This window comes from Phyllostomus hastatus, unplaced genomic scaffold (assembly GCF_019186645.2).
Source record: "Phyllostomus hastatus isolate PE091 unplaced genomic scaffold, TTU_PhHast_1.1 phas_contig_40, whole genome shotgun sequence".
NCBI classification, from domain to species: Eukaryota; Metazoa; Chordata; class Mammalia; order Chiroptera; family Phyllostomidae; genus Phyllostomus; species Phyllostomus hastatus.
In genome coordinates this window covers 29,158,861-29,173,101 of record NW_025333872.1, presented here as the reverse complement: position 1 = coordinate 29,173,101, position 14,241 = coordinate 29,158,861, and the positions used below count along the sequence as shown (strand labels likewise).

The 14,241-nt window shown below is 39.2% G+C and overlaps 1 protein-coding gene across 3 annotated transcripts in view; it reads right to left on the bottom strand.

The window, feature by feature from the left end:
• The window catches only part of KCNQ5 (potassium voltage-gated channel subfamily Q member 5), a 502,003-nt gene that overhangs the window by 123,499 nt on the left and 364,263 nt on the right, over positions 1–14,241 (bottom strand). For all 3 annotated transcript variants that reach the window (XM_045842923.1, XM_045842924.1, XM_045842926.1), the window contains exon 3: positions 8,388–8,514. In XM_045842923.1, coding sequence (XP_045698879.1) covers positions 8,388–8,514 — 127 coding nt within the window. The remainder of the gene's footprint in view (positions 1–8,387; positions 8,515–14,241) is intronic.

Below are 14,241 nucleotides of genomic sequence, written 5' to 3'. Positions count from 1 at the left end.
TCTATATCCCTTTCCCATGACTACTTTCACCTCCATCGCCTTTCCTTTGTTTCACCATAGTCTCCCTCCTTCCAGTGTTGTCCTTCTTTAAGGGCCCAGGAAACTGCACTCTTCCAGGCAAGGGCCATGTTTTATTCATCCTTGTGTTTTTTAGACCTGAGATCACATTTGGGGTATTGTAAGTGCTCTACCTGTGAATGAATTTTCTTATCTAACACTTCATAGTACAGGCTATTAGTACAACATATTACAGTGCTCTACTGAAGTTTACAGAAGGAGTGGGAAATAATCTTTCATTATTCATTTCCTTCTAAGGGCATCTATATGGTTAAGTTATATCAATGAATGAAGCTACTTGACAAGTTAAAATTTGTGCACCAGGTCAATGATTACCTAAAGAGTTTCCTCAATAGTCTACCAATATTAACAAACATTTAAAGACTTTTCTGGGAGTAGCATCATTTATCCTGGAGATGTCTCCAGTTGGGAAGTACATGGAGAATCTCATGATAATATTGCTCAAGAGATTATGTAATCTGATACAGGCTGAGTAAGTCTATTTTGGAGCCCAATTTCTCCTTTAGATTAGAGAATTGCAATAGGTAACCTGACACTAAACCTGATATACTTAAGGCCGATACTGCTTTCAAAGTCTTTTTGTAAAGTCCAGCCTGTCATTCAAAATTCTCGGATTACTAAAGATGAACATAAAAGCGTCAGGTTCTTTGTGAGCCAACGACAGTAATTAAGGTTTAATGCAATTTAATTTAACAATACTAATAAACAATAAAGACAATTTTCTCATAGTTGGGCAGTATGCTGCAATGGGAAATGTCAATAAATACTTGCTTGGTCATTGTCCTGGGTTCCTGACACTTTGCTCCTAAAACCTTTGGAAGCCCTGGAGTGACAAGTGTTTTTTGTATACAATTGAAATGACCGGTAGCTGGGGGCCCCTCGATAGCATTAAGTTACTAGAAAGATCAAAGCATGGTTAGAGAATTGTAATTTTAATCCCAACCTTGGACTTCTGAAAAGCAAGAGGGGCTAGAGATGAGTTCAAGCACCAATGGCCAATGATTTAATCAGTAATGTCTATGTAATGAAAATTCCATGAAGATCTCCAAAGCATGGGGTTCTGAGAACTTCCAGGTTGGTGAACACACTGAGGTGCTGGGAGGGCAGCATGCCTGGAGAGGGCGTGGAAGCTCTGTGGTAATCATTCCTTCACCCACCTTGTCCTGCACTTGTCTTCCATTTGGCTGTTCTGGAATTGCATTTTCTATAATAGCCCAATAATATTAAGTAAAATGTTTTCCTGAGTTCTGGGAGTCATTCTAGTGAATTATCAAACTTGAGATGGGAGGGATGTGGAAACTCCTAAATTTGTAGTCAGCTGGGAAGAAGTGTATGCATGCTAGGCACCTCACTGTGGCTGGCATTTGAAGTCAAGGCTGGGGGTTGTGCAGGGGGAGCCCCATGGGCATAAGTTCGTAATCTCTGTGTCTGCACTAACTCTGGGTGGTTAGTATCAGAATTTAATTGAGTTGTTGAATGTCCATTTCATGTCTGGAGAGTTGGAGAACTGGTTGGTGTGAGAAAAGAAATCTCCTTAGTTTTGATGTCAGAAGTGTGAGTAAAAAGAGTTCATCAGGTTGGTATAGTTTTCTGGAGTGATATCCCCAGCAGTGAATCCTGTTTCTTTCGCCCATCATCTTTCTAACTGTGGACAAGTCTCTTAAGCCCTGTCTTACTTCCTCATGTACAAAATGGGCTGTAATATTTATAGAGAGCTTGGAGCAGTACCTAGCATATAGAGGCTAATAAATATCACCTGTGAATAACGAAAAGGATTGAAATGGCTTCAATGTTTTGTGGTAAATCAATTGGTAGGAAATATCTTGAGACAATATAATTTCCACCAAAGGAAAGGAGAGGTTAGAAAGTATAGAAAATGATGCAATTCAAAGACTTAGAATAAAATTTAATATCTCTTAAAACAAAAGATCACCAATGGCCAATGATTTAATCAGTCACATCTATGTCCAAAGCAGAGAAACAAACAAACCAAAAAAGTGCTGTCTCAGATCTTCAGTTGAGAGACTGGTGGCAGTTCTGAAAATCTCCAATTTAACTTCTGAACACATTAGCTGCTGAAGTCGACTTTTAATGAGATGAACTCACAGGTATATTAGAGTGGCCTTGGCTATATGGTTGATTTAATAAAGGCTTCAATTATGTTTTAGCCTAGTAAGAAGCTGGTTATTTTTTTTTATTAAGGAAAAAATACACCTTTAGGCATTTTCCCGAGAGATGGTTATCTCATGACAAAGAAATATTTGCTCAATTCATGGGGGAAACATCGGTGATGTGGTTTGCCTCTTTGGTCCCCGTGTGGAAATATCACACTGAAGAAAAATTGTTAAAATAGCATTAAGAAATCAACTTGTATTTAGCATCAAATACAGATCCAAGATTAAAAGCTGGTATTTTCTGTTTCCTTGAGATGCACTGCAAGATGGAAAAATATGGCCCTGTTTTATCTGTCTGTAGAGTCACCAGGGAATCCAAAAATCCACTGTTGGAAGTAATTTGTTGGCTTCCTGACGCATCAGGCTCATTATCCTGATCTAAGTGCCAGCCTTTGGCACTATTTGCAATTTTCAGGTAGGTCATTAATGAAAGCTTGAAAAAGGAATGGCTACGAAATCAGTCTTTGAAGTTATTTCACACATTTTCAGTTGAGAATGTTCACTGAGTGAGTGATTTGTGCTTGAATGTAGAGAAATTGTAAAGCAGCCAGCTCAGGTAAATGAAGGGCAACCTGGATAGTCATCCCAAAATATATTTGACTCTCTAAATTGGTAAAGCAATAGTTATTGCCTCTAGCTGTAGACATGTTATTTCAACAGAGCCTTAGGGGAGAGATGTAAATTGAACATATAGGCATAAGGAATAATTTTGTAATTAAAAAATGATTTTATCAGTTTTCAAAGCAAACTCCCTAATCAAGCAAATGTAAACAAATATGGTAATGAAAGAAAGCACTTAATTAAAACAAAATTAAATAGATATTTCTCTTCCCATTGGTAAGCACTATTGTTTAAAATGTTTTCCCAACACACATAAGTATACAATGATTTTATGATTTTTTAAATCAACAAGGTTTTGTAAAGCTCCTGGTTCTGGCTAGAGTGCAGGGCTAAGAGGGTGGACAGCTCAGGAGGGGTAAGTGCTGAAGTCTTTGGGAACTGCCCTGTGGGCCTCTTATCAAATTGTGTCCAAATACTATCAGTTGGTCTAGAGGACTTAATACTATAGGAGGCTTACTAGCTGACCACTGAGGTAGCTTCCAGCTCCTTTCAGTGGGAACGAACAACATTGTTGTGCTTACAGAAAGCATTTTCCATACTGAAGGCATAGCCAGCTTATCACAATCATTTTTTGAATACTCAAGACTTCTACAAATGGTTGGGTGTGTATTTGGCGTGTTCAGAGTAATCAAATCTTACAAATACATGGAGTCTTGAGAAATCTTAGCTACACTTCCAAACTCAGAACAGTTGTCTTGGACAGATGAGAGAGATGTTATTCCTTTTTTCATTTCATCATGGTAAATTATGTTGAACAAGGGAAATACAAAGTTCATTTGGTGATATCAATTATTTTTATGGACCTAGTAAACAGGCCCAGAAAGGGTTTTGTCACCTGGTACAGCCTACTGCCTTCAGGCAGTGACATTTGGTTTCTCGGTGTAAGTTAAATTTTATTGACCTTACACCGAAGAGCCACATTTGAATATGTTTGACTAGCACCTCAATGCAGGTGGACCACTGGGTCAAACTATTATATGTGCATTAATAAATGACTGAAAAAACGCATAGTTATCCTAAATGTAAGTACAAATCTTGTCTTTGTTCTAATAGGGATTCATTATATATTTATTCATGAAATTTTCTTCCAAAATGATTAATTTACCAGAGGTAAAATATACAAATTCAGAAAAGGCTGAAGGAGTTAACTAAACTAAATCTATGCCTAAAGCATGCTATACTAAATTTGTAAGGTCACTATTGATAGGTCCATAGATGTTGAGACTTACAGATAACATAACATCATGTTTAGAACTTCTGGCCAAGATGGAGGCGTAGGTGGATTCACTGTACCTCCTCACACAACCAAAAGAAAGACAACAACAAATTTAAGTGCAAAAAACAACCAGAACTACCAGAGGATTGAACTGTATGGAAGTCTGACAACCAAAGAGTTAAAGAAGAAACATTCATCCAGACTGGTAGGAGGGGTGGAGACAGGCAGCTGGGTGGAGAGGGCTCCTGGCAAGGTAGTGGCTGCTGGAGCAGTCAAGGCAGTGGCTTGTGGAGCGGGTGGTCTGACCTTTGCATGCAGATAAACTGGGAGGAAAAATTGGGGAGTCAGACAAACTGCACAACCCAGGGTTTCAGTGTGGAGAAATAAAACCTCAAAATCTTTGACTGAAGAAACCTGTGGGGGTTGCAGTGGCTGGAGACACTCCCAGCCTCACAGGATGGTTCACTGGGGAGACCCACAGGGTCCTAGAACATGTGCAAACCCACCCACCCAGGAATCAGCACCAGAAAGGCCCAGTTTGCTTGTGGGTAGTGGAGGCAGTGCTGAAAGCCATCCAAAAGCCCAGCAGGCAGCATTGTTTCCTCTCAGACCCCTCCCACACATACAGCACCACAATGAAGCTACATGGGTTGTCCCACCCTGGTGTATACCTGTGGCTCAGCCCCTTGCTGTATAATAGGCATGCCAAGACAAAAAAAAATGGCCCAAATGAAAGAACAGATCAAAGCTCCAGAAAAATTACAACTAAGTGATGAAGAGATAGCGAACCTATCAGATGCAGAGTTCAAAACACTGGTAATCACAATGCTCAACATAAATGGCTGAGCATGGTTGCAAAATAGAGGAAAAAGTGAAGGCTATGCAAAGTGAAAAAAAGGAAAATGTATAGGGAACCAAAAGTGATAGGAAGGAAACTGGGACTCAGATCAACAGTTTGGACCAGAATGAAGAAATAAACATTCAACTAGAGTAGAATGAAAAAACAACTAAAAAAAAAATGAGGAGAGGCTTAGGAACCTCTGGGACAACTTTAAATGTTCTAACATTTGAATGATAGGGGTGTCAGAAGGAGAAGAGGAAGAGCAAGAAATTGAAAACTAATTTGAGAAACTAATGAAGAACTTCCCTAATCTGGCAAAGGAAATAGAATTCCAGGAAGTCCAGGAAGCTCACAGAGTCCCAAAGAAGTTGGACCCAAGGAATCATACACCAAGGCACATCATAATTACATTACCCAAGATTAAAGATAAGGAGAGAATCTTAAAAGCAGCAAGAGAAGAGAGTTACCTACAAAGAAGTTCCCATAAGATTATCAGCTGGTTTCCAAAAGAAACCTTACAGGCAAGAAGGGGCTGAGAAGTATTCAAAGTCATGAAAAGTAAGGACCTAACACCAAGTATACTCTATGCTGCAAAGCTATTATTTAGAGTGTGAGGGCAGATAAAGTGCTTCCCAGACAAAATAAAGCTAAAGGAGTTCATCATCACCAAGTTCTTATTACATGAAATGTTAAAGGGACTTATTTAAGGAAAAGATGATCAAAACTATGAGCAGTATAATGACAACAAGCTCACAACTGTCAACAACTGAATCTGAAAAAACAAAAAGAAGAACAAACTAAGCAAACAACTAGAGCAGGAACAAAATAATAGAAATGGTGATTGTATGGAAGGTTATCAGCAGGAGGGGGAGTGGGGAAAACAGGGGAAAAGGTACAATTATTAAGAAGCATAACTGCCAGGTACAAAATAGACAAGGGGAGGTTAAGAATAGTATAGGAAATGGAGAAACCAAAGAATGTATACGTATGACTCAAGGACATGAACTAAGTGGGAGAATGCTATGGAAGAGAGGGTGCAGGGTGGAAGGGAGTAAAGGGGGGGACATGGGACAACTGTAATAGCCTAAGCAATAAATTGAAAAACAAACAAACAAACAAACAACCTGATCATGTTTAGAATCACCTGTTGCTTCAAAACCTGCAAAAATCTTAGACAGGAAGAGAAAGATTAAAGGACTAAGATGTATTGATGTACGCACAGTTGAAAACAGCTATCAAAAGGCAGCAGACATCTGGAAAAGAACTTTCTTTTCAGCTTGGGGGCCAGAAATACATTGGCATTGCTTCTGGAACTGGAACAAAACCAAGTTTTAATTGGTTTTAAAATCTGGACTAGAACATTCCCTCAGTCATCCGTGAACCAACCTTATCCTGTAGAAGTGAAGTGAGTCTTGGCCAGCCACCTGCCTTGTGAATTGTTTTGTTTGGGTCCTTTATAGGACAGAAAGTACTTGTACAACAGTTTCACATCAAGTTACAGTCCTTCGTGATGTTGCTTGTGCAGAGAATTGACAAAGAGTAAAAGTCTCCAGAGAGAAATAACAAATGCTTTCACTAATACACCTTGGGAATGGATGGACCTGCATATCTGGGAGTTACGGCCTACTTTCCTCTACACCTGAGCAATGGTTTCCAAAAAAGAGGAAAGCCTGTTCTTGTAGAAGAGAGTCAGCTGGACAGACAAGGCCTTTTAAGATTGAATTAATTTATAATTTCATTATATTTACTACAGTGCTTCACACACAGCTAAATTCTATAAAGAGTGACTGAATAAATGGTGACTCTTTTGAAATGTGTATACTATGAAATAACCTCAGTGGAAGAAAGTGTGTGGGGAGTCCACCCATTCTCCCATCCCAGGACAAGGTCTTCCTTCACAACAAGGATGGAATAAACCATTTTCCTTCACAGTGCCCATGGGCAGGAGACACTTCCTCCAATTCCTCCTTAAATCACTCTGCCCCTGCCACAGGCAACAGGGGTAAAGGAGGAAACTAAAAAGATAACTCAATATTTCCCGACTTCTGAAACAAAATTAAACACCTGCTACAGATGAGGAAGATGGTTTACACTACTTTGTAGACTAAAAGTCCACTTGCAGAGATTGGAAATAGTTGAGATAAGTAATCCTCCCCAAGAACGTGCAGTATCTGGATTTGAATGGCTGCCAAGAAGTGAGAAGGCGAAGAGACCAAGAAAACCAAATTTAGCTGTTAAGTAACAACAACCACCATAACAACAACAACAATAGCTTTTATACATAAGGTTTATTTGTTTCCCAAGGGGAAGATTTTAGTTTTTAAAAAAGGGGAGTATGAGGTTATATTCTTCTATAATGTCAAAGTCATGAGGCCAAGAAAGTCTGAGGAACGGTTCTAGGTTAGATGGGACTAAAGAGACGTGACAACTGAATGCAGTAGGTAATGTCACACAGGTCGTGCACTGAAGAGGAAAGGATGCCATGAAGGACATTACTGGGTCAATGGGCAAATGCAGAATACAGCCAGCAGATTAGATACTATATCAATGTTCAGTTTACATCCAGCAGATTAGATTCTGTATCAATATTCAATTGATGTTCAATTGATGAAGGTTATACAAAAGAATATCCTTATTCTTAGGAAATCTACATTGAAATATTTAGGGATAAAGGGCTGAGAAATAGGCAACTTATGATTTTTAAAACATGAATTTTATGTGGAGATATAATTTATGGTACCCTTTAAAATATATTGCTGGAAGATCCCAGTTCTTAACTTCATAATGCCATATGGCATCTTTGTTATGAAGTATAATTTGCAGCTGGCACCCAGGTGAATGGAGTTCCCCTGAACTCACACATTAAGGGAGGTGCAGGGATGTGATTCGTACTTCAGGACTGCAGGGTGGGGGCCACATATTCCAGAGTCGAAAACCCTTGATCTGGTCTGAATCAGTGCATAAAGTAAAACACACTTGCAATCAGTCTTGAGGAGCACTAACTGGTATGCATTACCAGGTCTAATACACTTCTATCCATTCCAGCTAATCAAAGCATAAAAAGGATATCACTCATATTGTAGAGAAGAAAGAGGTTTTATACTTACTGAAATGAATGCTTCCCTAATACAGGGTGATACTGTAACTTGATACAAGTGGGTGTTCCAGAGCCATACCTCCTGGCCCAAATCCTAGGTCCACCACTTACCACCTATATGATTTTAATAACTTATTTCTCTTTGCCTCAGGTTTTTCATCTGTAAAATGGGGATAATAAAAATACCTACCTCACAGTGTTGTGGTGAGGATTAAATGAGTCAACATTTAAAAATGCAAGAGTGCTTAATGTGATAAACACTCCATGAATATTAACTTTGAATTAATTAAATGTTGAAATACAGACAGGAGACAGAAGAAAAGGATGCAGAAATCCAAGTGTCTGGGTTTTGATATTCACCTATAACACAGAAGGGCTTTCGGGCAAACCTCAGTCTTCCTTGCCATCCTCTGTACCGACAACAGCAACCTGCAGACCAGATTCGGATGATGAACTCCAAACCAAAGACGACAATCATCACGAACTCCTAGAATATCAAACAAGGCATGTTAGAGGCGAAAAAACCATGTGGAGCAACCATAGCAAGCAGCTCTACGGGCATCTCTGACCATTTAGGCACTTCACGTAAAACATCTATATGTTACACGTCTAGAGTTAAGAATGTATGTTCTCCAAATCAAACAGAACCTGGAGAGCATGGAGACCTCTGCATTTGCTATTGTCTGCATTTGCTGTCACGGAATGCCATTCCTTTTCAAGTATCTAACATTTCGCAAATTTAAGAGTCGGTTTCAATACTAAATTTGCAGGCTGAATCACCAAGCTGCCTCATTTGGAGTATGCAGTGTAGCTGACTTCCGCTACCTGGTAACGTGTGAAGTATCTGGAATGAAAGAGTGGACCCTGAAAACTCAGCTTTACAGTTTCGCAGAGAACAGAGCTTCATTTTGCTGCAAAGAGTGACAATCTCCTAAGAGTTGTTTTCAGAGAAAAAGAACTGACTATTTAAAAGTATGCTGAGTTCTTGTATTAAGGTGTCCAAACCTCCTCATAGCACAGCAAGTTTCAAAAACATTACTGCATGTTTGGCACAAGCACCCTTTGCTAGAAATGAGACCCTAAATTCTTAAAATCTGAAGGTTGTTAATTATTATGCAACCCTTTGGTGAGAGCTGCTAGAAAATAGCACCTGCTCCAGCAAAATGACTTTGAGATTGTTTATAAGAGTTGCGAGTGAACCTTGGGGGAAGGCCAACTAAAGTGTCTCATTAAGCAGTGGGTCACAGAATGAGAAACCAAACAGAATTTTAAAGAAGAAAGCATCTCTGGAGCAAGCATATCATGGTCACCTTGTTGTCCCTATACATACAGGTGCTGAATTTATCAAACTTGGTTTTCCTTTAAAAAATAATTCCCTCTCTTAGAATTATGCTAAGCCAAATAAGCCAGTCACAGAAAGGCACTCATATGTGGAATCTAATTAACAATATGAACTAACAAACAAAATAGAGACAGACAGTTGTCAGGGGGTGGGGAGTGTTGGGGGACTTAGGGATACAAGTAGAAGGACTGAGCAAAAAAAGAAGGAAGAGAAAAAAACTCATGGACATGGACAACAGTGTGGTTATTGCCAGTGTAGGGGGGTGGGGGGAAGAGGAGAAGGGTAAAGGGGGATAATCGTGATGGAAGGAGATGACTGGGAGGGGTGAACACACAGGACAGTGTAAGATGACGTGTTGTGGAACTGTGCGCCTGAAACCTGTATAACTTTTTTAACCAGTGTTACCCACTAAAAAGTAAAAAAAAATTAAAAATCCTCTGTTTTATTTTTAAACAAGGATTAACTCAGCATTTATAATGTAGAACAATAGATATTTTTAAAATATTTATTGAATTTATTATTTATTAGTTGATTTTTACTATAATTGCTTAATTATAAAAGAGATACATACTCTTTATTAAAACATTCCAACATCAGAGGAATATAGAGTAAAGGTCCTTAGAACAAATTTCAAAAATTATATGGACCCCCCAAAAAACCAGAATAGCCTCAGCAGTCTTTTAAAAATTATTTATTTATTTATCTTTAGAGAGAGGAAGAGGGAGAGAAACAACAATGTGTGGTTGTCTCTCGCATGCCCCCTACTTGGGACCTGGCATGCAACCCAGGCATGTGCCCTGACTGGGAATTGAACCAGCGACCCTTTGGTTTGTAGGCCGGCACTCAGTCCACTGAGCCACACCACCCAGGGCAGCAATATTTAAAAAAATATTTGTAATATTTATTGATTATGATATAACAGTTGTCCCAATTATTTTCCCCTTTGTTCCCCTTCATTGGGTGCCCCCATCCTCTCCAGCAATCTTGCCCCCTTAGTTCTTGTCTGTGGGTCGTGCATATAAGTTCTTTGGTTTCTGTATCTCCCATACTATTCTTAACCTCCCCCTGTCTATTTTGTACCTACTATTTATGCTTTTTAATCCCTGTGCTTTTTCCCTCTTCTCCCTGGTCCCCATCCCTGCTGATAACAAACCCTCCATGCAATCTTTATTTCTATGATTTTGTTCCTGTTTTAGTTGTTTGCTTAGTTTTTTTTTTTCAGATTCAGTTGTTGACAGTTGTGAGTTTGTTGTCATTATACTGTTCATAGTTTTGATCTTTTTCTTAAAAAAGTCCTTTTAACATTTCATGTAGTAAGGACTTGGTGATGATGAACTCCTTTAGCTTTACCTTGTCTGGGAAGCACTTTATTTGCCTCCCATTCTAAATGATAGCTTTGCTGGATAGAGTAATCTTGGTGTTAGGTCCTTGCTTTCTATGATGTTGAATACTTCTTTACAGTCCCTTCTTGCCTGCAAAATTGTCTTGAGAAATCAACTGATAGTCTTATGGAACTCTTTTGTAGGTAACTCTCTTCTTTTCTCTTGCTGCTTCTAAGATTCTCTCTTGTCTTTAGCCTTTGGCACTTGAATTATGATATGTCTTGGTGTGTTCCTCTTTGGGTCCAACTTGTTTGGGACTCTGTGTTTCCTGGACTTGCATGTCTATTTCCTTCACCAAATTAGGGAAGTTTCTTTCATTAGTTTTTCAAATAAGTTTTCAATTTCTTGCTCTTCCTCTTCTCCTTCTGGCATCCCTATGATTCAGATATTGGCACTTCTAGACATGTTCCAGAATCTTCTTATTCTCTCATTGTTTTTTTTTTTGAATTCTTGTTCCTTCATTCTGTACTCATTGACTGTTTATTTTTTCCTTATGTTCCAAATCATTGATCTGAACCCTGGCTTCTTTCACTTCACTGTTGGTTCCCTGTGGGTTTTTCTTCATTTCACTTTAGTGTAGCCTTCATTTCTCCCCTTATGCATTTGCCATATTCAACAAGTTCTCTGAGTATCCCTATTACCAGTGTTTTGAACTCTGCATCAAAACAGGTTGGTTTTAATGTGGAGATAGATTGGTTATCTCTGTTGCACTTAGTTCTTTTTCCGGAGTTTTGATCTGTTTTTTCATTTGGGCCACATTTCTTTCTCTCCTCAATTTGGCAGCTTCCCTATGCTTGTCTCTGTGTATTAGGTAGAAGCAGCTTTGACTTCCTGCCTAGCTGCACCTGTTACATTGTAAGGGGCAGAGCCTTAGATATTCACCAGGGTGGGGCAACCCAGTTTGTGGTGCTGTATACAGGGAAGGGGCTGGAGAGGAAACAATGCCACTTGCTTGGCTCTTGCCCCGCTTCCAGTCACTTCCCTCACTTTCTGTATGCAACTGTCACCCCTCTAGTTGCTGCTCTGGTGCTGAATCCCAGAGTGGGTGGGTTTGCATACATTCTAGGACAGTGCAGGCCCTTTAAACAGATTCTCCTGAGAGACCATCAGTTTCTTCTACTACCCCAACCATCACTGGTTTTTACATCCAGAAATTATAAGGCTTTATTTCCTAGCTCTAGAACCCTGCACTGCACAGTCTGGGCTGGGGCCGGGATTGCTCACTCCCCAGGTATCTCTCCTGGTTTTTATCTACCACATGTGAATATGGAACCACCCATTCTGCTGGCCACTACTGCTGCTGCCTTGCCACTGCCACCTCATTGCTGCCACACCACATCTTCTCTGCCTCCCTCGTACCCATCTGGATGAATATTTCTTCTTTAAATCCTTGGTTGTTGGACTTCCATACAGTTTTATTTTCTGGCAATTCTGGTGGTTTTTTGTTTTGAAGTTAGTTGTGTGTGGAGGTGAGATGTGTCAACCTATCCCTCCACCTTGGTCAGAAGTCCTAGCTTCAGCAATCTTGGGAAAAAAGAACAAAGTAGGAGGGATCACAATACCTGATATCACACTGTACTGTATGGCCACTGTAATCAGAACAGTCTGGTACTGGCATAAGAACAGACAGATAGATCAATGGAGCAGAATAGAGAGCCCATAAATAAACCCAAGTCTCTATAGTCAATTAATATTTGACAAAGGAGGCAGGAGCATAAAATGGAGTAAAGATAGCCTCTTCTATAAAAGGTGTTGGGAGAACTGGACTGGTACATGCAAAAAGATGAAACTAGGCCACCAACTTCACACAGATGAGTAAACTCAAAATGGATAAAAGACTTAAGTTAGTAAACTTTTTGAGTTTACTCATACACATGAATAAACTCAAAATGTATAAAAAACTTAAGTATAAGTTGTGACACCATAAAAATCCTAGAGGAAAATATAGGCAGTAAAATTTCAGATATCCACGTAGCAATATTTTTGCTAATATACCTCCTAGGACAAGGGATATAAAGGCAAAAAATAAACTCATGGGACTACATCAAACTAAAAAGCTTCTGCAGAGCTAAAGAAACCATATAAAAATGAAAAGGGAACTCACTGTATGGGAAAACATATTTGCCAATGATACATTGGACAAGGGTTTGATCTCCAAAATACATAAAGAACTCATATGAATCAACATCAGGAAGACAGACAATCCAATTAAAAAATGGACAAAGGACCTGGAAAGACACTTCTCCAAGGAGGACATACAGATGACCTACAGACATATGAAAAGATGTTCAACATCACTAGCCATCAGAGAGATGCAAATTAAAACCACAATGAGCCCCGGCTGGTGTGGCTCAGTGGATTGAGTGCCAGCCTGTGAACCAAAGGGTCACAAGTTTGATTCCCAATTGGGGCACACACACCTGGGTTGTGGGCCAGGTCCCCAGTAGGAGGTGTGCAAGAGGCAGCCATACATTGATGTTTCTCTTCCTCTCTTTCTCCCTCCCCTCCCCTCTGTCTAAAAATAATAAATAAAATCTTAAAAAAATAAAACCACAATGAGATATCACCTCAAACATGCCAGGATAGCCGTCATTAATAAACCAACAAGCAACAAGTGTTGGAGAGATTATGAAGAAAAGGGAGTCTTACTGCACTACTGGTGGGAATGCAGACTGGTACAGCCCTGTGGAAAACAGTATGGAATTTCCTCAAAAAACTAAAAATTAAACTGCCTTTTGACCCAGTAATTCCACGGCTGGGAATATACCCTAAGAATCCTGAATCACCAATGAAAAGAACTTATGCATTCTTATTTTCATAGTAGTACTCTTTATAATAGCCAAATGCTAGAAACAGCTTAACTACTCATCAGTAAATGAGTGGATCAAAAAACTATGGTACATCTACAAAATGGAATACCATGCAGCAGAAAGAAAGAAGGAACTCCTACCCTTTGTGACAGCATGGATGGAACTGGAGAGCATTATGCTAAGTGAAATAAACCAGGCAGTGAAAAACAAATATCATATGATCTCACCTATAAGTGGAACCCAATCAGAAAAATAAACATCAAGCAAATATAAGCAGACACTGAAATAAAGAAAAAACTGACAGAAACCAGAGAGGAGAGGGGAGGGGGATAATGGGAGAAAGAAGGGGAAGAGTAATCAAGGAACATATATAAAGGACCCATGGACAAAGCTAAAGGGAGGTAGGTTTGAGGATGGGAGGTGGGGGAAAGTGGCGGTGGAAAATGGAGACAACTGTACTTGAATAAAAACAATAATAAAATATTATTTCACAGTTAAAGAATAACAAATAACAATGAAAATGATTAAAAATAATAATAAAAGTAAAAAATAAGACAAAAAAGAAAGTAAAGGTCCTAATCCACTCCCCATTCTCCCACCTCATATCCCAACATAAAAATGGTTATCAAATTTAGAAAATTTGTTGTAAGGTTCAGGCAAATGGCTGTTTTCTCAGAGTA